Below are 20,981 nucleotides of genomic sequence, written 5' to 3' on the forward strand. Positions count from 1 at the left end.
GGCAAGGTCATCAAACACTTTGGGTTGAAACAAAGTGACAATTAACTAAACTCATGATGTGATACTACGGAATGATTTGAGGTAGGAAACGCCGTAAAAGATGCCTATTTTTTTTCGTTATGGGTCTTACTTTATCAAAAGCGTGCCACACAGCTACGACGGCCTGCAGTGATAGGTTACAGGTTTTATTATGTCTGAAGAAATATTGAAAACTTTGATAAAAGCGGCAGATAAAGGGGTTTCGGCCTAATTTTAAGTCATACATCACCATTCAATTGCACGAGTAGATCACTTGGTTCCTTATTTGCAGTTTATTATATTTGAGCAAGTGTCACAATTGCTGATGTCTTGTGGACAGTAAATTAATCGATATGCCAATGCAGTCATCAGTCTCCTCGCTGCCAACGTATGAGCTGATCAGCGGTGAAACAAGATAAAAACTCGACCCTCGACCAATCACAACTGCGATGAACAGCCATATGTTGCATGTCATAGTGATCAACATCAGGAAATAAGCGAAAGATAGCTCTGCCATAAAAAGACACGTCTTTAAAATACGAGTGAAGGCTTCTGACCTGAAAGTTATATGTTTTTGGTTCATGAGAAGGAAAAAAAGAAACGTATTTCCTCAAAAATTGGCTGGCAAAGGACATGTTCGAAAAAGCTAAGCTTTGGTATCATATATGGATCATGAAAAGATTTTTGCACATCAAAATTCGATAAAGTTTACTTTTCGTCAATCTTGGCCTTTTTTTAATTTTGTCTGTTCTGTAGATGTTCAATAATATTTGTGGTGTTTTATCAACATCGCAAAAACACTTCATATCTTTTACAAATGACCTCTGATTCTTGTCATAGGGCACTGAGTGATCGCATGACTGAAAAAGCGCCTTGAAGATTGAAATAAAGAAAATCTCACCTGATATCCTCAGAATAAATCCTATTTTTCATCACAGTCGCTCTTCCACTCTGGTTTTTAATGCGTGATCGTAGATACACGTTTAATCCTTTGACACATTCATACAGCACAGCCAGCGCTAGAACTGCTACTATGGAGCCGCTAACGCCTATAAATAAATAAATATATACATTTTGAAAACTGATATATACAATAAGGCCAATCAGGCCTTATTTTTTACTACTGCCTAAGTAGTGCACATCACTGCGAAGATCACTTTCATTCATGTCTTTATCCGCAGTTCAAATATATGACTTTCATATATTCTTAACCGTCAATATGATCAATATTGTATATTCAATATATACAATATGATCAATATATACAATATGATCAATATATACAATATGATATCATAATTGTGGTATCATTCGAGCCATGCTAAAGGACTTAGACTAGATAAACTATTGAGGATGCATAATAGTGAGACATGACTCTTCCTAGATAGAGTGCTTAATTTGAACATGAAACCAAAGCTTTGTTTGTAATACCAAAGAACTATATCTAACTGCAGACAGTACTGTTTCGGCCTTCTGGGCCTCGTCACCGTAGTACGTATATATATATATATACATATATATATTTATTTATCCATTTATCTATATCTTCATACTACGGTTGTGCCAACTTAAATATCCAGGATAAAATATGATAAGTTGATATTCTATTCTGTTTCAGTCCTCCTCGCGATTTCGCTAAGGTTACCAGTGTTTATCTCCGGCTCAAACTTGAAGCCAGTTAGGCTAAATACTTTGAGGTAAATGTCTTGATACAGTTGCAGTCAAGTTGTGCGTGTTTTTCTGAGGTAATTCACCAAAAACTGATCGAAATTAAAGCATTAACAATGATAAATCAAGAAAATAATCTGCAGAAAGTTTAAAAGGAGAGAGAATCAAGTTTAAAATGGGGGGGGGGGGGAGAGGCTTTCATGATCTTGTCTAACAAACTTAATTTTGCAGGAATTTTTGTTTTTTTTTATATTTATACATATAAATTATTTATCCGATATGGTCCAACGTTATGTGGTGAGATAGAAAGGAAAAGTTGAGACAGGGAAGAAATCGCTTTAGAAATCGAATCAATATGTTCGACCTAAAATGTATCTGTTCCGGCTAAACTAAAGGACACATGTATGGTCCTGACCAATTTGAGGTATCCGTCTTGCTCCAATCCAATTGGAAGCACGTGTCTTCCAGTCACGCTTACCTATAGAATTGCGTGTTCCTCCCCATAAACTTTCGATCTTAAACCAGATTTATTCTTGGAGGTTTACCCTTGGCAAATGTACAAAGCAAAACATGAAAAGTTTTTCCGCGGTATGTCCTCTTTTCTGAACACAACTACTTTCTTGTGTTAACAACAAAATTTGCTCTATCCTCATTCGTTGTAGCGATTATTTTCTCTCTGGCCTAAAAGAGCTTGGAAAGCTTCCATTAGTCATTGCATACCACGTACACTTGACTGATAGTAGTTAGCATACATGCATAGGTACTGTAACCCACAACTGTGAGTCTTTTTCCTTTGCTGCGAGGTTATTTCTTTTGCTGTGACAAATATAACGACATTGGATAAAGTGTTTATTGGATGACAACCTTATTGTCACTAACCTTTGTGTGCGAGCTTTTTGGGAGCGATTCTTAAATACACTAAAACGAAAGGAATTTCGTAAGGTCTATTTCTAAACCTACCAATATCTGTTCTGTTCTCAGACTGAAGTATAAATGAGTTCACTAACCTTTTATTGTAGTAACTCTCCACTGTTGAAAAAGTATGAATATTTGATGAAGTTCGGTACTGAAATACATCTGAAAAGTCAGAAGCAGATAGGGGTAAGATATAGCTTAAGTATAAAATTAAAGTTTAATACCACGTGCGTATCGAAGAATTAATCTGTGCTTTTCTGTTATACTCTCCAACCGACGCAGCACCACAGTTTCTTTAGAAACCTACCCCCATTTATGGGATCGGATAGTTCGAAAATGCAAACTCATTTTCCCGAGAGGAAAGAGGCGTTTTGATTTTGCGTTGAAATTAATTCTGACTTTGGTCTATTTCACGTAACTGACGTTTGTTTGTGTCACTGTCTCGACCAATAAGATCTCAGTTCCGTTTCCGGCGCTCAAGACCGACTAGAAAACGTGTTCTTGTTTTTAGATTTCGCGGGACCAAGTGCTATTCATCGTTGTCCAATTGATCGCTGTAATTCCCTTGGTTTTTGTTTTTTTATTTAAAGGGTGAAAAGTCCTCGTTTTGGGATGCATCTTGGAACTATGCTTCGTATTAATTTTAGCTTTAAACCCGGCAATACATTTTAGACGTAGTCATTCGTAACCTGCGTAACCTAAGAGATACATATCAGAATGCCGTCATGTGCGAGTCAGAAATTGATCCGCTATGACTTACAAGCTGACAATGTTGCATGACTTCATAAAATTTTGGCGCAGACAATTTCTTCATGATTTTTACACAAGCTTACGCCACAAGGCGGCAAGAGAGGTACAATTATACATGGCATCATTCTGTAGATGTAAAATTGTTACGTGCTACAACGACACACTTTCGAATCTGTTCGTTTTCAGCGTTTCTTGGTAGGTTAGTTGAAGTAAAAATTGTCATCACCAGTTATCATCGTTATTTCATAAACCTCAAACACATTAAAAGGAGTTGGATGTGATTATCCACACTTCTTCGTTCTCCTTCTTGTAGATAAAACTTAAATTCAAAGTTTTCAGCGAAATGAAGATGATATTATAATATACCTCCTCACATTTGAACCTTTCAGTTGTCTACATCCATTTGGCGATTGAAAAAGACATCATTTACCTCGCTGAACTTGATTTGACCAATTCGCTTTTCTTGTCTCTGGCACTAGTTTAGTTTCTTTCGTTTATTTTCACCTTTCTCTTCTCTTTCTGCCTTTAGGACTAAAACTCATTCCGGAGGGGGAAATGATATTTTCGGTCATACTCCCAATCAATATAAAATGCTTTTCAGACGTTTGTTTATCAGCAGGATCGATATAACTATATAATGCCTGCGGTACTATAAATAGTAAACCAAATGATCCGGTGCAATACACCGATCAAGAAACTTCCTTGTTTTATATTGCCGCATTGCTATCATAGTTGTTAACAAATAATACGCATTGTTATCTCGCTTATTCAAAAGAAGTACACCACAAGATTCTCCAGTATTTTATTTATTTTTTTCAGGAAAAGACATAAACTACGCAATTGAAACCGCTGTAATCTGAATGTCATGAAACTGCAGTACGTTGAAAGGCCTTTTAGAACTACCTCATAATATGTGTTAATTATTCACTTAAGATGTGAGATCCTAAACCAAACGACCAGTGATCCTTCCAATCCGATCGGCTATTATTAGTGCAGTTTGTTCACGAATTGCACCATCTCTTGCTCTAATTTAGGATAAATTATGAATAAAAAAGATTACAAATTGCACTCTCTCGTGCAATTTGGTCAGCCTTGTTAAAATTCACTCATGCCGATTTATCCCAAATTGCACTCGTAATCATGTAATTACTTACACAAACTGCGCTCAACTCAGTTTAACTACCATTTTTTAAAAGCGTTAACCGGAAAACTAAAAGTAAACCGCATACGTAACAACAACAGGCTTAAAGTGAGCGTTTATTTAAAAGTCAGATAAATTAACGGCCAAACAGTAAAAACGTAAGGAAGAGTGATCGCCAAATTGATGCTAAAAATTCAATCTGTGCCCATGCAATTATTTAGATTTGACCGAGCGAGAGATTCACGCAGCCGAACCAGGAGCGGAATAACTCGCAAGGTAATTGCGTAACTAAAAGAAAGCTGGAGTTAAAAAAGAAATTGAAGAGCAAAGAGAGTAAGGCGATAAAGATTGGATTTCTATTCCTGCTCTTTATGAAATCCAGTTTGCCCTCTGTGAATCACGTGCTGTTATTGTGTTTTCTGCACACTACTCTAACAGCAACCCACAATCCTCCAGCGAAAACTGACTGGGCATCTAAGATTGTCCGCTTTAGAGAAGGCCGCTTTGAAAAGGCCGCTTAGTTCGACCAATACTTAACTGGATAATAAATTTCAAATAATACAAATCATATGCCGAGAATAGTGTCCTGACCGGCCAACCTAGAAACAGCTTGTCCAATTTCATGACGATTTGCATCGCTCCTGAACACTTCACCATCTTGTAATAGTAGAGTGTGGTCGTGTAGGCTGAGGAGTTTGTGTTTCCAGTGGAAAGCATTTTGCGAAATTCTTCTTTTTCCAGTGGGAGATTTTATATATAATAAATGTATGTATAGAATAAAAGCTATTTTAAAGCCATATAGCTCTTCCATTTCACTCTTCAGAATTGAGGAGCGTTAGGGTGGAGCGGAACAAGTGAATATGCCTGACGTCGAACTGTATAACAGTATACTTAACATCTCTGCGTCCTCGTCCTTGTTCTCGTCCTCGTTCTACACTTCACGATACCAGTGCCATGGTAGTTTAAATGTGGGGAGCTCATCCATAAACAGCAGCACCACTTGCGATTCACCTTCCCTGATATGAATGGTAAGAAATGTTTTCAGTTCGTCTTTACTCATTACTTCTCGTTCAGGCGCGAGAGAATAATCCCATAATCTCTGAGCCTTCTTTACATAGGGGATCCCCCCCCCCCCCCCATTAGCGATTGCTGTTCTGTTGCGTTATGAATAAAGTAGGGGCTGAAGGTTGACAAAAGGGAATTAAAAAATTAAAAAGGAACCCAAGAAAGGGTTGATGCTGTTGGCCCATTGGCACACAAAAGCAAGCACTTTGAGATCTACTGTAATCATCAAAACCTTCTCTTTCATTGCATGTTTGAGGAGTGGCAGCCCCTCCATTTAGACTGCTGTTACAAGATCTGTTAATTCAACTACTTCTTGAGGTTGATCGTTGGTCTGCTCCCCGTCCTTCCCTGAGACCAGAAATAATTGAATGATAAACCTTTCTTGTAATGGATAGACCACTTGAATTGCCCCTTTCTCGTACAATCCTACTACCTCTTGTTTTGTTTATGATAAATGCACGGGTTTGTATGGTGTGGGGTGTGGGTGTGGGTGTGGGTGTGGGTGCGGCTGGGTGCGGGGGGAAGGGTGTTGCACGTATGATTGGAATTGAGTTGAGCGAAAGGAAATTACCAGTGACTATCTTTTTATTGTACTCCTCGTTTGGGCGTAATCTAGATTGGTCTCCCTGCCAATTGGAGGAAACAGCGATGGGCCTCTGAGAATGGCGAGGCAAACTAGAACGTCAGAGAGAACAAAGAGAGAGCGGCTGATGCATTCATAACATATGTTTTCACCGCAGTAGACAAAACTATCTGTAATGTCTCTACCGCAAAATTGAAGTCACGTGTCCGGGTTTCAAAGTGGATTACCGTGGCAAAATTTTGCCTGAGGGAGAATGATAAATTAAGAAAATTACCATTTATTACATACACACGAAAATCATTTCAGTCTGAGAGAGTAAAGAAAGTCAAATTTCTTCCTCTAATATTTATTTTTCGAACGTATAAAGAGTTACTAGAAAAGTTTGTCCACATGTTTTACTTAACACTAAGTCATTGGCGAATCAAGGATTTGCTATGACTTCATTGGTTTTATGAAGGCTACATAGTCTGGTCGGAAATTTATCTGGCCTGTTTATTAGAATAATATATTGTGTTCCAATCGATCGACGAAATCGGAATTTGTCGCGAGCATTCCATTTAGACTAATCGTCTCCTTCTTCCAATGAATTCGAAATCCTACAGCAAACCCATATCGCTCGTTCTTTCCAATGTTTCCCCTGATTAAGTTTATGTTGGGCAGGTCTTCACCGACGAAAGCTTAAGTTTGTAGGTTGGCCAACTTTACGCTTGCTATAATGTGAGGTAGCTGTTGTACCGTAGCTGTTGGCGTATTGTCAACAAGTCAACACATTTGAATTATTTCTTGATTCGTTAGATTCAACAGCAAGTCATGGATCACTATTCGAATTCCATAGTGATCGAAGTTTTAGGTAGTTTTGTCATGTTTGGGTTGCCTTTTAGGCTGAATAGCTACCGGGTGATTTTGCAGAAATTTTGAATTGCTATAATTCCGGTTTTGTTTGACGAATTCTGTCTTTTAAAGTCCCTATTAGCCTTATCATTCAGGATTAAAGGTTTTTATTTTGCTTATCTGCGTTTGGTGAATATGGAAAGAAGATTCGTGTTCGTCATACCCGACTGATCTTCAGGTAAAACAAAGCAGTAGGCCACATTGATATGGGTCACTTTTTGATCTATCGATTTAAATTTTACATATTCTTGATTTCAGAAAAAAATTTAAATATTATCTCTGCACCTCTTAACTCAGAAAGTTGGCACTGTTCAGAAGGTGCTTTGTATTAGTGACTGCACCATAAACAAAATCCTTCTGATGACACTTTCCTTTATAATAAAAATTCATGAAACAAGATGTAAATCTTGGAACAGACAGGTGGCTAAGGAAAAGACAAGAGACCATGCGGAGCAGCTTTTCACTAAACGCAAGAAATTTTATGTAATGAAGCTACGAGGTGGTTAGTTATTCAAACAAGACTGTCTGTACATGCTAGGTTGAGTATAGCAAATATAATAAAGATTTTTATAAAAACGCCCGATCATTGAGAAAAGAAGGCTTCTGTTTCGCCAACGAATACATTGTTATCTGATCTGCCATTGAAACTGAAGTCCTTATTTTTTCATGGTTTTTTTTTCAGTCGGGGCGCTTTTGATGTTAACATTCCCTATCAGAAAATCTTTTTGAAAATTTGCTGATTTGGAAATGTGTCGACGATTTGGTGAAAGCCTATATATAGATTTCATATCCGTTATATACATTCAAGTTTTTATTTGATTCGTTCTATTGTTGATGTATCTTTTGCTACTGGTCGAAATAACTGATGTCTACTTTAGAATGAGTCAAAGACGTTCAAGCACGGGTTGTATCTAACAAGGTGGCCGGAGAGATTTTTTGGTTTCATGAGTGTAAGTTCATAATTTCTAGCCTTATAGAGAATTTGCAAAGAAAAGGCTAGTTTTTTTTTTCATATGTATCAAATGTTCTTATTCGCCTCTCTCTGGGGCTTGAAGTACAGGATTTTACATTAGGTTTGCGAATTCGAAGCGATTTTCATGTGCGTCACAACCCACTGATCATGTAGTAAACATATCACGGCACCACGCTACAGCGGAATTAGGAACACTTTTCGAATAAAATTTCATTTCCACAAATTGTTTTCAAAATTTTTATCCATCTTTTGGTTTTATAGTTCTGAGTAGCTTTAGTGCTATTTACATGTTATTTGGCAGTGCTCAGTTTTTGCTGCTCATAAGTGATTACTAAGTTAATCTCAAGAAAAAAATTGTTTGTAAGAAAGTTTCTTTTGAACCGGATGGGAAACCGAATTAATTATGGACCAAATAAGAGGCCAAGGAATACCAAAAGATGACGCCTCTCTGCTATGGCAAACGTTTTGAATGGGGGCACGACAGAGAAAAAATAATTTTGTCATTTTAAGAATAATTTTAGCATAATGAATGTAAAATGCACCATTTTTTGGGTTCAATATCAGCGTCAAAACGTTTCTTGTTTGAGATATTTCATGCATCAGGGAAAAAGATCTATTTAGAGGAGAAACTGGGGCGCTGTGTTTCCTTTACAGAAAAATCAACCGATACAATTGGGTCCGATGGTAAATTATCTTCTAAGTGGCAACTGAGGAACAATACCGTAACATTCTCTTACCGCTCAGAAAATTTCATATTCGTATATTTCAATACATTTGAATTTAAAGTGTCGGCAAAACAAAGATTCGCTGTAGAAGGTAAATTGTTTGGAAATGCGAGTATGCTTGATTCGACTTGATTCTTACGAGAACATAATTACAAAAACATGACACTTCCCACGAAATCGAAGAAATTTGTTTTTTGATGTGCCTTTCTTTCTCTCATTCTGGAGAGGAAGAATATTTCACTGTCAATTACTTCCTTGGAGTTAATTTTTTTAATTCATCAAGGAGTCCATTGTTATGAATTGACATTGATTGACATTAATTGGTTGTTATGTCGCAAACGTTGTCGTCTTTCTTGCCTCAAGGCTCTGCTAAGACTTGTTGACAGTCGTCTTTTTCACGTTCTGATCAAAATAAATATTCATCTCAGTTCAAAAATAGCATTTCAGTCGTAATCGTAACTGTATAAATGTTGTATCACGAGTCAGTGTTGTTCAGTTTGCTCAGGTTTTTTTGGCCAAGGCACGGAAAAACAAATACGCCAGACATCCCGAGTACTGATTGGAGATGGCAACTATTCGTGGATTGAAGTTCTTCGTTGTGATGAGTTTTTTGCTCGCCCAGTTTTCCATTTACGGTAAGTTAACAAGCTTTAGCGCACGATTTTTTTCCTTTCGTATGTGTGGGTTTTATTTCTCAGTATAGGAAATGCAAAACCCATGGATTGGAATTCTTTCTTGAACGTAAACACCAATATTTTTACTGTAAAGCGCCATCTCTTAACATCCTAAAAGTAAAAAAATAATACATAAAAAAACTAAGCTATATATTTAACTTTTGGTACCAGTGTAGGTAATATAATCAATCTAGGGTTTGAGATCCAGCTGCAGAACAAATGGATCGTAAATGTTTTCTTGTTTTCGTGTTCTTTACAGATGTCATAGCTGATGAGAAGCTTCAAATGAAGTTTTCCGAGCCCCCAAGCTTTAAACCTCCCAGTACTGCGATGTGCACCTGGTTGAAAAACCTCGAGAACCTTGGCTTTCAGAAAGAAGTCGTCAGAAAGTCGGTTAAGAGGCCAGGAAAAGTTCAACCAGATGCTGAGGCAAGAATCGTGCATGCTTAACTCTATCGAACTTTAAATATCATTAATCATACCGAGTCTATAAAGTAAGTCTACCATTTGCGCTTATAACACGTATCAGGGTACGAGAATAAACTATGTTTAAAATCAGGCTTCTCTCTGCGTCTCTAGGAAACGGTTTATTATTACAAATTGGTTCAGTGCTCTAAGGAAGCCTTGCGTAAAATTGCAGCGGAATTGAACTCATCTGTTCCAGGTAATGATACTGAATAGGTCTGTTCATGTTTGGTGATAAAAATTTGCGTTTAAACTTATCCAACTGAACTTGAGAGATCTCGCCTAGAGGAATCATTTGGCCATCACGCTCGTGCATGTAGCAAAAAGTTCAGTCTAAAGCAAAGCACTTGCCTTCAAACATATTTAGAGTAAGGAAAGGGGAAGTGAATGTGGGGAAAGGAAATTAAATTTACGACCCGCTTAGAATTTCATACTTTCGGTTTTCGAGATAAAATTGGTGAGCCACGTCGTTGTTTTCTTAATTCGGTTATTAGAAATAAAAAAAAAAGGAAAAAAAAAAAAAGGAAAGAAGCCAGCGTAGCCGATTTTGTAAAATGTCTTCTCGCATACGAATCTCGGTATTTTCAATTTCTGCCTTCCTGATCATCTCTTAGAAGGAAGGAAGGAGAATTGAAGCATTTTGGTAGCTACCACGTGAAACTGGATGCCTCCAGACATTTTTCTGAACAAGAATTAACAAATCAATAGAAGCAAAAATATCATAGAACAGAAAAATTAGGAACGTTCAGGATCCTTTGCAAAGGTCAAAAAAAGAGTCGGTAACCACTTGAGAAACTATGCGTAAAAAACAAATTATTCCTAATATCAAACATGTCTTCGTTTCTCTCCCAAGGTTCTTTTGGAAAGGAAATGTTTCGCAAGGTGGCTGAAGAAGTATCATTCAGGCGTTTGAACGCTGGTGATGGAATGTGTAAAGTAGGATTAGACGTTGAGTTTAAGGGAGGCCATGACTGCCTCGGTAATACAGGACGCAAGAAGATGGATCTTTCCAACCAAAGGATCAAGAGGTTTAAGATCCGTATTCGCATTAAAGTCAGCATTAAAATCAAAATCTCTTTTAAAAGAAAATAGTTCTGGTTTTAAGAGGAATGATTTATGATACACGCGTTGAGACTTGGGTTATAGCATCATCCAAACTTGTAAACCAAAAAATTGTTTATGTTATTTTTAGACTGATAGCCCTTTTAACGACTGCATATTTTTTTTGAGACTGTTTCAGTGGAGCTGAATGATCTTGTAAACCCAAACTCGTCTGAGATGACGAGGTTTATGACGCTCTCACTGAAGGAGGATCCCAGATTTTTATGTATTCATTCATATCATATCCATTTTGTTACGCTCAAGTTATCGGTAATGAAACTGTTTTAGCACGTCCAGTTTAAGGAAGCAAAATGGGCTGCAATTAAAATGAGGGTTTAAATGGATTTAAGTCTCAAGTATGGTTTAATTGACATCAAAGACAGATTTAATTTCGGGTTTTAATCCTTAGAGAGATTGTGAAGAGACTTAAGAAACTCGGCTGGGAACAAGTAAATGGTCGATCCCTTTGCGTGACACTTACAGAGCTTTAAAACTTTCAGATCCTTTGTCAATCGTAATGAAGTTTGCGACGAGCTCCAAACGAAAAAAAGAGGCAGAATTACCCCTTCGACCCCCAGAAGTAACTTCCATCTAATTTCTAAATCAAACAAAAAGGACACGAAGAATAAAGGAAATGATTACCAACTGAAGCTGCTCTGATTGTTCGACAAATTCTTGTTGTTAGCACCTCAGGCGATGAATAATTTGCATACTTATGTTTAGGTTAATTGAAGACTGAAAAGAGGGCGTTGCTTAATAAATTCAATGTGAAAGTTGTTTTTTCTACTTAATTAAAAAAAAAACCTTCCCTCAACAATTCTTTGACCATAATACCACTTCTATTGATATTTAGAACGTCAAGCTTTTAGGAAAGTAGAAATTAGAAAATTTTGTGCCATTGTTAGATTCAACAAACTTGGGTTGTTTTTGAGCAGATGGGCGGGTGATGATTCCGAAAAAGTCGAGTTTTCCCTGACAGATCAATGGAAATAGTTTTTTCAACGTCTGCCCCATGAGAACGTTATAGTGAGCTTAATAACAGCTCTGCTTGTCTGCTTTTAAAGGCCACTCTTCTCTTCCTAATTAAAGCAACCCTTTACGGAACAAAACGAATTTCTCTACCAAACAAAATGATCGATTTACGCACGAATGATTGACCTGATGTATCGCAGTATTTTTCCATTTAAGGCTCTCCATTTTTTCATGATTTAAGCCAATTTTCTGTGTTCCGCCTTCCCAAAGCACAGGTCGCCATCCAGCCAAAACCTCTGCTATCTGTCCAAGCAAAAGAAAAAGATTGCTGACAAAAGCAAGGTTTGTTGTCCTTCTAAGAAATGTGCAGTTCTCTAACTAACAAGAGCGCACTTTTTTGATAATAAAATGCAATTTTCTCTGCCGAGTGAAAACGTCCCTTGCATAACTAATGACAGTTCAGTTCAATGCATAATTAAAGCGAATATTTCTACCCAACCAAAAGTGTACTTTCTGCTCAAACAAAGTGCTTTGTCCTCGGCTAGACCCCGTTTTACCAAAGAGCATTCCTCTGCTCAAGCTAAGGACAGTTCTCTTCGTAACCAGAGCGCAGTTCCTTCCCTAATCATAGTTAGGCTGTGCAGCTGATGAGATTTCTTCGCCTGCCAAAGTGACATACCTCTCCTAAACGAAGCATTTTGTCATGAGTTGCACTAAAATACGTCTGACTAAAGCTGAGCTCTCCGCTCAGCCAAAGTGCATTTCGCCCCCATACTGCAAAACTGCATCTCTCTGCTTAACCGAAGGGTAGTCTCTGCCTCCCTAAACCACTGCAGTACGTTTAACCAGTTTTGATTTGTTTGGGTAACATAGATCCAAAGCGCAATTTACATTCAAGTGGAACAAACTTCTCGCACTATCTTGCAAAGCAGGCATAATCTTTGCGAGAGAGTGCCCAGTATTTTCTTTATGTAAACTGTAGCTGCCATCTTTGATTTTGACGGCAGCAGAAGGCTGGGGAGAGCAATTATCTACAAAGGGATGAACGACGATCAGAAGGAAGGAGAGGGAGGAGGGAAGGGTAATAGAGATTACTGGCCTTTCACCGCCCCCTCCCCCCACCGTCCACCATAACTCTAAAATAAACGAATAAACGATCGCGAGCATGCAACGTTAATTCGCCTAATAAAACGGTCACACTGCAGGCTACTGCCGAGCCAAAGTGCATTTTTTTCTTAATCAAACTTGAAATTCTTTGCTCAACAAAAGCGCTGTTTTCTGCCCATTCAAGGTTCTGTTTTCTGCCCAACTGAAGTGGTATTCTCCATTGAGCGCAGTTTTCTTACTAATGTAAGCGCGAATCTTCTCTTACCAAGAAGATAGAGCTGTGCTCCGTCTAAAGAAAGCGCAGCTTATTTTCCAAAGACAGTGAAGCTCAATACTAACCAAAATGCAGTTGTGCTCTAAACCACAAGTTTGTTATATCGAATCATAATGTTTCAGAAAAGTAGAGGATAAAGTATTCCTTGCGAAGTTAAGAACCATGCAGGACTATTTGCCATGATATACCTTTCCTTTAAAGGAAATTGAAACCGGGAAAATTTTTACGAGTGGAAACACATTAACCCACGTTTCTGTTAAAACGGCTGAATTTTCCGTTTAACCGAGCAGAAGGTTGTATTTTCCCGAAACAAATGATCCTTTGAACGGCGTAAATTGAACTTTCGTGAATGTCAGGGAAAATTTATTTAGCTCCTGCTTTTACATTGTGTCTTAAGGAAACACAGCATTTTGAATAATCATTGTCACATACTATGCGATTGGTTTCATAGTCACAGTCGTTTGCTCGTTTTGTCTTAGTGACATATAATGCCAAAATGCAACATGCTGAAGGTGCTATCCAGAAATGCAAAGGGCCATTTTCCTTTTTGAAGAATTGATTTATATTCTATTTAAGGATTGAATATGAATGGCTTCAGAGGTTGAAAATGAAAGAAATGTAAACAACTCCCCTCAAGACCAAAAACAAACTGCGCAACCGAAAAAGAGGGAAGGAATCGTTTTAAGTTAGGACGATTTTTTTATAGCCATCATTTCGAACCAAAAAATATTTATGAAAGGCATATAGTTTCTTCTTCTCAATCTGCTATATGCAAGCTTTCAAAAGAATGATTTGTAAAAACAAATCTCTCTGACAATTAGTAAACTTCTTTCGTAAAACGCGACAGAGAGTAAATATTGTCTCAATTTTTTTTTTGACGATCTTCTTCTAAAAAAAAAATTTGTGAAACATGTTTTTGCAAAAGATTTGCATACGGCATACGATATTTGTATCCCAAAGTGATGATTCACCATCCAAACGGAGACAAAAATTAATTTGAGGTACTGAATTTTTCTATCGTTAAAATGTTTTGGCTGTTCAGGGGCAAAAAACCGATCTGCCAATGATTTCGTAATTTACAAAGAAACACATGTAACTGCATTTATGTAAAACAAAGAAAGGAAACCATCTCCCGACTGAATTTTTTACTATTATTTAGATGTCTTTGGGCCACAATCTTGATATTTTCTATCGAACAAGCGACCATCTAATTGCTGAGTAGAGTAAGCGATACATGTGTGTAGCATTTGTCACCTGTAGACACGACTCTTCAAAACACTCTTCTTTTAAGATTGACGTACTTGCCAATCTGTTTATCGTGGCAGTACGCCATAGATTTACATTTTTCCGTTCTATTCCAGCTCTTTGTAATAAGGAAAAGTCGTTAAACGAAAAAGTCACTGCAAATTTGAGATTCAGTATAACAATTATACCGGGCGCGGCCGAAAAACAGTAGGGAGATTTCAAATGCACCCATCAGGCTCTGAACTTGGTTTTGAAAGGTTGTTCTGTTGGATTTTTTTTGGATCACAATTAAGATCGCATTCTTGTTAGAAATATTTGCATTCATTTGCGTCTGTACTTTACAAATATTTGGGTCAAAAAAATTTTGTGTTCGTCTACACTGAGATAGTATAATTTGAGCTAAATCAAAGCCACGTATAGATGAAAAACTGATCAGCTTTTTTTCCGAAACAATCCGAAAGTAAGGTTGTTTAAGGTTTGAGTTGAATAGCAGGGAAAGCGTACAACGACTTTAGCTGGCACGATGTATCCTTGACGACTGATCCTTGCTGCGGTTGACAAACTTCTGGACCGGCAGGTAAAGTAATGATTTTATATTAAAGTTGGCCTCTTAATCATCACTTTTTATTAACTGTATCAGACCTCAGACCGTCTCATATTTCATAGACTGCGGATCAATTGATGTAACTCTATTCAATTTTACGTAATGTTCTCTAAGTCATATATACGAAATCTGAACTTTCCAATCCAAATCTGATAGCATGTCGTTCTTTTTAGGGTCTCCGTGCCTCACCTAAGCCTGGTGTATCGTTTTTTGATTTTTTTATAAGCGAACGACCCCTGTAATTCAAGTCTTGCACTGATTGAAACTTGTATTTATCTAGTGGCAAAGTGATTTCTGCACGAGGCCAGAAACGGTTAAAATCCGAGAAAATCATACCATAAGCTTACTCTAGATCCGTACAAGAGGCACAATGAAATATTTGGATCTTGTTAGTTTCTTCTATTATGAAAATCTGCTAAGGAAAAGAACATCCACGTCATTAAAAAGTTGCCTGTCTGCTTGTAGTTTACTTGAAATTCACGCGAGGTTTTTTTATGTTAAGAAATCCACATCATCAATATTTACAATGACTCAAAGCCCATCTATTGTACCTGTGCTTATAAATTGCCAAAAAATCTGCTGTTCTGCTCAAATCCATTCGTAGCTAAAGGGAGCGTCGTATTAATTCAGGTGTTTGGAACACAAGTTCGTGATGACAAAAAATTCCTTGATTACCTCAGTGCTTGCCGTACTCGTTGTCTTTCAGTCCAACCTTGTTGGTGAGTTTAAGTGCCTTTCTTTCCCCAAGTTGCTCAAACCATGCTCCACATATGAAAGAGCCGATTACAAAAGCGAGTGAACTAGTTCAAGATTCAATTTCGTTTTGAAATGTACTTGAAATCTACTTTGTGTATTCAAATTTTTTACAATTCAGTTTGACAAATCATTATTCTCGAGCAATAGACGAAAATAATTTGTTTGAGATGGCTTTAAATTGTTTTCTTCCTTAACTGGGACTTACTTCAAAGAGAAAACTTCCTCGTCACTCAGGTCTTGAGCCTCAGACGAGGATAAAAATTAGTTTTTTCATCCGATTTCAGCTGGAGAGACCGAATCAGAAGAAACTATCACCCTAAGGGCCAGAAACCCAAGCACTATTTCATTAACCAATGATCAAGTGCGGCAAATGTTGCAAAAAACAGATTTTGAACGCCATGGTTTCCAAAAGGAAGAATCGCGTACTCTGCTTTCAGCAGGAAAATTTCCGGCAAACTCATCAGCTTATATGACCAACATCTTCTACTACAAGGAGGTGAACTGCTCCCAAGCACAAGTGATGCAGGTTTTAATGGAGGCAGAGAAACTACTTCCAGGTAAAGAATGATTTCAGTATTTCAATGATAATTTGAGAAATAGTGCATTTCTGTAAGACGGTAAAAAAATTCAAGGTTGACTCAAGAACTAAGAAAATTGCTTTTATCCATTCATTTTTGGGTAAGAGCAAACCTGGTCAAATAAGGAAAAGAGAGGGAAAACGCTCATCATAAAAATAGATAGAGAGAAACAAAAAAAGTAGGAATAACATATTTTAAAATGGAACAGAGAATAATGTCATAAAGTTGTGGAAAATTCATGAACTTTAAGTTTATAATTATTTCCTCCAGAGCAAGATCTAATAATGTTTGTGAAATAACATGTGTAGCGTTAAAAATTGCTGTACAGTGAAGCTTATGTTTTTCTTATTTGTTATTCTTAAGGTACCATGAAGCCATCAGGGAACTCCCGGGCAAAAGTGGTGGGAGAGATGAGAGTCCTTTCAGGCGGCGATCCCATGGCCATGTGCAAAGCTGGGGTGGAGATCCATTTTAAACAGAAACCTCGTCAGACTTCCAAAACCATGGCCGCTCTTCGTCGCTTCAAGCGAGATGCGATAATTATCATCGCTTCATCGTGCGATGTCCTTATTATAGTAGTGAAAGAATAATAAAAAAAAACCATTTTCACTTTAAGAAACGTCATTTGCTCTCTTAACAGGCTTGAAGGCGGGGGTTTCGGTGATTTTGTCTACAGGACTCACTGAGTTAGTAGACTATAATCAGTTTTGATTTCAATAAAAAAAATATTTAAAATATGTTTGCTTAGTTCACAATCACTGATAACATATGTGTGCGTGACCACCTAACACAGAATTCCGAGACTGCTTCAAAGCTTTTGTTTTCTTACTGAAAGAGACAAAAAAAAGTCAGTAGACGGAACCTTTTATCAGCCACGAAAGTTCGCATAAACCTTCAAGTTGTGATAAAGTTTCTCTTCCTCTTTTTTCTCAGAGTTTTAATTTTCCAATCTCTATTTGGCAATAAATTGCGTTCCTGTAGCACCTTCCAAATTTTCAAAATTCCCCATTTTTTTTTTGTTTTTTTCGGGAAGTGGAAATGATCGAGTCCAGCGTGCGCGAAAACAAAAATAATAGACTCAGAGACAGAAGTATCAGAATGATTCTGTTTTGTTTGGAAAATGGATAATTTTTTGATAGCTTTTAAAAAAAGCTTTGATAGCTTTATATTCTAGAATGTAAATTCCGTGGAAGTGGAGAAACCGGTTGATACAAACAATGAAAAAAATTACTTTCCACCAATCCACTTGCCAAGTTGTTAGCGGACAGTTTGTTATCGGACAGAGCAAAAAAGTCTATTAAGAGGAGAAACTGGGGCGCTGTGTTTCCTATAAAGAAAAACCAACCGATATAATCGGGTCCGATGGTAACTTATCTTGTAAGTGGTAACTGAAGAACAATACCGTAACATTTTCTTACCTCTCAGAACATTTCATATTCATATTTTTTTTACATTTGAATTTATTGTGTCGGCAAAACAAATATTGGCTGTAGAAGGTAAATTATTTAGAAATGCGAGTATGCTTGATTCGACCTCATCCTTACGAGAATATGACACCCAACAGTTCCCGCTTCATCGAAGAAATTTGTTTTTGATCTGCCTTTATTTAAGTATAATGACTCCCTGTCATTCTGGAGAGGAGAGTACTTCATTGTCAATTATTTCATTAAGTTAATTTTTTTAATTCATCAAGGAGTCCATTGTTATAAATTGACACATGAACTGGTTGTTATGTCGCAAATGTTATCGTCTTTCTCGCCTCAAGGCTCTGCTAAGACTTGTAGGTATTTGTCCTAATCACTTTCCGATTAACATAAATATTCATCTCAGTTCAAAAATAGCATTTCAGTCGTAAATGTATAAAATGTTGAATCACGAGTCAGTGTTGTTCAATTTTTTCAGTGTTTTTAGCCAAAGCACCAAAAAACAAATAAGCCAGACACCCCAATTACTGACTGGAGATGGAAACTGTTCGCGGATTGAAGTTCTTCGTTGTGGTGAGTTTTTTGCTCGCCCAGTTTTCCGTTTACGGTAAGTTAACAAGCTTTGGTGCACGTTTTTTTTTTTCCTTTTGTGTGTGTGGGTTTTATTTCTCTGCATAGGCAATGCAAAACCCACGGATTGGAACTCTTTTTTGAACGTAAGCATCACTATTTTTACTGTAAAGCGCCATTTCTTAACATCCTAAAAGTGAAAAATAAAACCTAAAAAAAAAAAATATATATATATATATATATATAACTGCAGACAGTACTGTTTCGGCCTTCTGGGCCTCATCAGTGCAGTGCTGATGCTAGGATGGAGGTAAGGCTATATAGCCACCCCAAGTGATCTCACACGTGTGGTATCATCTAAGCCATGCCAGAGTGCTCAAACTAGATAAACTAGTGAGCATGCATAATGCTAGCAGCAATGACTCATCCTAGTAGAGTGCTCAATTTGGACATGAAAGCAAAGCTTTGTATGCCAAAGAGCTATATCTAACTGCATATGTATATATATATATATATATATATATATATACATGTATATATATATATATACATATACATATATCCAGCTGCAGAACGAATTGATCACAAATGTTTTCTTGTTTTCGTGTTCTTTACAGGTGCCATAGCTTATGAGAAGCTTCAAATAAAGTTTTCCGAGCCCCCAAGCTTTAAACCTGCCTATACTGCGATATGCACCTGGTTGAAAAACCTCAAGAACCTTGGCTTTCAGAAAGAAGTCGTCAGAAAGTCGGTTAAGAGGCCAGGAAAAGTTCAACCAGATGCTGAGGCAAGAATTTGGCCATCACGCCAGTGCATGTAGCAAAAAATCCAGTCTTAAGTAGGGTACTTGCCTTCAAATATCCTTGGGGTAGGAAAAGGGGAAAAAAATAAGGAAAAAGGAAATAAAATTTGCGTCCTGCATAGAATTTCATACATTCGGTTTTTGAGATGAAATTGGTGAGCCGTGTCGTTGTTTTCTTAATTCAGTTGTTAGAAATAAAAAAAAGGGAAAACAAAAAAAAAAAAAAAAGGGGAAAGAAGCCGATTTTGTGATGAAGAAATGTAGAATGGTTTCTGTGTTTACATAGCCTCATGTAAACACGCGGGAAGTTGGGAGAACACGAGATAAGCGTAGGAAACCACGACGCGAAGCGGAGTGGTTTCCAGCTTATCGAGTGTTCTCTCAACCTCCCAAGTGTTTACATCAGGCTATGTAAACACGGAAACCATTTTAAATTTCTTATATAAAATAACTAATGAAAGAGGAACGAAAACCTTGTTTCCATACGCTCATGTAAAATGGTTTTATGGCCAATCCGAGCGCGCGTACTATTTGAATTATTTTATAAAATGTCTTCTCGCATACGAATCTCGGCATTTTCAATTTCTGCCTTCTTGATCATCTCTTAGAAAGAAGGAAGGAGAATTGAAGCATTTTGGTACCTACCACGTGAAACCCAGATATGTTTCTGAGCAAAAATTAACAAATCAATAGAAACAAAACGCTCACAGAACAGGAAAATCATGCACCTTCAGGATCCTTTGCGAAAATCAAAAAAGGAGGCAGTAATTACTCGAGAAGCTATGCGTTAAACAAATTATTCATAACATCAAACATGTCTATGTTTCTCTTCCAAGGTTCTTTTGGAAAGAAAATGTTTCGTAAGGTGGCTGGAGAAGTATCATTCAGGCGTTTAAATGCTGGTAATGGAATGTGTAAAGTAGGATTAGAGGTTGAGTTTAAGGGAAGCCAGGACTGCCGCGATAATACAGGACGCAAGAAGATGGATCTTTCCGACCCAAGGATGAAGAAAAGGATCCATTTTCGTCGAAAGATTAAAATCATCACTAAAAAAAACTATTAAAACAGCATAGTTCTGGTTTCAAGAGGAATTATTTATGATAAACGCGTAGAGACTTGGGTTATAACTACATCCAAACTTGTAAACCAAAAAAATTGTTAATGTTATTTTTAGAATAACCTTTTTGACGCGACTGTTTGAATAGAGCTGTATGATCTTGTAAACCCAAGCTCATCTGAGATAACGAGGTTTATGACGCTTTCACTGACAGAGGATCCAAGATTTTTATGTATTCATTCATATCATATCTATTTTGTTACGCTCAAGTTATCGGTAATGAAACTGTTTTAGCACTTCCAACCTGAAGGAAGCAAAATGGGCTGCAATAAAAATGAGGGTTTAAATGGATGTAAGTCTCATGTCTGGTTTAATTAATTTCAAAGACAGAATTAATTTCGGTTTTTAATTCTTAAAGAGATTGTGAAGAGGCTTAAGAAACTCGGCTGGGCACTTGCGTGATTGTCCTTCTCACACAAGTAAATGGTCGATCCCTTTGCTTGACAGTTATAGAGCTTAGAGCTAATGTCAGCATGCTCAAACAAACAGCGGCAAGTCACCCGAATTTGTTTTCACTCCTACTTTCATATTTTGTAGCCCAATATGTTCTAATAATTGTGGTG

General features: G+C 37.2%; 3 protein-coding genes across 5 annotated transcripts; 2 read left to right on the plus strand and 1 right to left on the minus strand.

The window, feature by feature from the left end:
- Nucleotides 1-288: 288 nt before the first annotated feature.
- On the minus strand, nucleotides 289-3,950 carry LOC113683434 (protein SLC31A2). 2 transcript variants are annotated; one of them, XM_089205657.1, is made up of 4 exons: nucleotides 3,782-3,950; nucleotides 2,694-2,763; nucleotides 920-1,067; nucleotides 289-528 (listed from the first exon to the last, which is right to left on the minus strand). In XM_089205657.1, the coding sequence occupies exons 2-4, from the start codon at nucleotides 2,761-2,763 to the stop codon at nucleotides 387-389; spliced, it is 360 nt and encodes a 119-aa protein (XP_089061783.1). In that variant the 5' UTR covers nucleotides 3,782-3,950; the 3' UTR covers nucleotides 289-386. The 2 variants fall into 2 exon arrangements, with proteins under 2 accessions (XP_089061783.1, XP_027056475.2); XM_027200674.2 differs by having other exon boundaries at nucleotides 289-575.
- A 3,961-nt stretch (nucleotides 3,951-7,911) lies between these two features.
- On the plus strand, nucleotides 7,912-11,313 carry LOC113683393 (uncharacterized). Of its 2 annotated transcripts, XM_089205659.1 has the most exons (5): nucleotides 7,912-7,981; nucleotides 9,226-9,364; nucleotides 9,663-9,832; nucleotides 9,983-10,067; nucleotides 10,722-11,313. In XM_089205659.1, exons 2-5 carry the CDS (start codon nucleotides 9,295-9,297, stop codon nucleotides 10,958-10,960), a joined length of 564 nt encoding a protein of 187 aa, XP_089061785.1. In that variant the 5' UTR covers nucleotides 7,912-7,981; nucleotides 9,226-9,294; the 3' UTR covers nucleotides 10,961-11,313. The 2 variants fall into 2 exon arrangements, with proteins under 2 accessions (XP_089061785.1, XP_027056431.2); XM_027200630.2 differs by lacking the exon at nucleotides 7,912-7,981 and having other exon boundaries at nucleotides 9,208-9,364.
- A 4,368-nt stretch (nucleotides 11,314-15,681) lies between these two features.
- LOC149047323 (uncharacterized) lies at nucleotides 15,682-17,240 on the plus strand. Its single transcript, XM_089205658.1, has 3 exons — nucleotides 15,682-15,890; nucleotides 16,212-16,484; nucleotides 16,869-17,240. The coding sequence occupies exons 1-3, from the start codon at nucleotides 15,824-15,826 to the stop codon at nucleotides 17,093-17,095; spliced, it is 567 nt and encodes a 188-aa protein (XP_089061784.1). The 5' UTR covers nucleotides 15,682-15,823; the 3' UTR covers nucleotides 17,096-17,240.
- Nucleotides 17,241-20,981: the final 3,741 nt, after the last annotated feature.

The sequence above is a fragment of the Pocillopora damicornis genome, chromosome 4 (assembly GCF_964200805.1).
Source record: "Pocillopora damicornis chromosome 4, jaPocDami1.2, whole genome shotgun sequence".
In the NCBI taxonomy this organism is placed as follows: Eukaryota; Metazoa; Cnidaria; class Anthozoa; order Scleractinia; family Pocilloporidae; genus Pocillopora; species Pocillopora damicornis.

Bases quoted from the DNA above. Each gene is read 5' to 3' on its own strand.
- LOC113683434 (XM_027200674.2), bottom strand. From the start codon at position 2,763: ATGTATTTCAGTACCGAACTTCATCAAATATTCATACTTTTTCAACAG. The intron at 1,068-2,693 runs GTTAGTGAACTC...ATTTATTTATAG, and splicing joins GAGAGTTACTACAATAAAAG to GCGTTAGCGGCTCCATAGTA. The intron at 576-919 runs GTGAGATTTTCT...TATAACTTTCAG, and splicing joins ATTTATTCTGAGGATATCAG to GTCAGAAGCCTTCACTCGTA.
- LOC113683393 (XM_089205659.1), top strand. From the start codon at position 9,295: ATGGCAACTATTCGTGGATTGAAGTTCTTCGTTGTGATGAGTTTTTTG. The intron at 9,365-9,662 runs GTAAGTTAACAA...TGTTCTTTACAG, and splicing joins CGCCCAGTTTTCCATTTACG to ATGTCATAGCTGATGAGAAG. The intron at 10,068-10,721 runs GTAATGATACTG...TTCTCTCCCAAG, and splicing joins ATTGAACTCATCTGTTCCAG to GTTCTTTTGGAAAGGAAATG.
- LOC149047323 (XM_089205658.1), top strand. From the start codon at position 15,824: ATGACAAAAAATTCCTTGATTACCTCAGTGCTTGCCGTACTCGTTGTC. The intron at 15,891-16,211 runs GTGAGTTTAAGT...ATCCGATTTCAG, and splicing joins CTTTCAGTCCAACCTTGTTG to CTGGAGAGACCGAATCAGAA. The intron at 16,485-16,868 runs GTAAAGAATGAT...GTTATTCTTAAG, and splicing joins GGCAGAGAAACTACTTCCAG to GTACCATGAAGCCATCAGGG.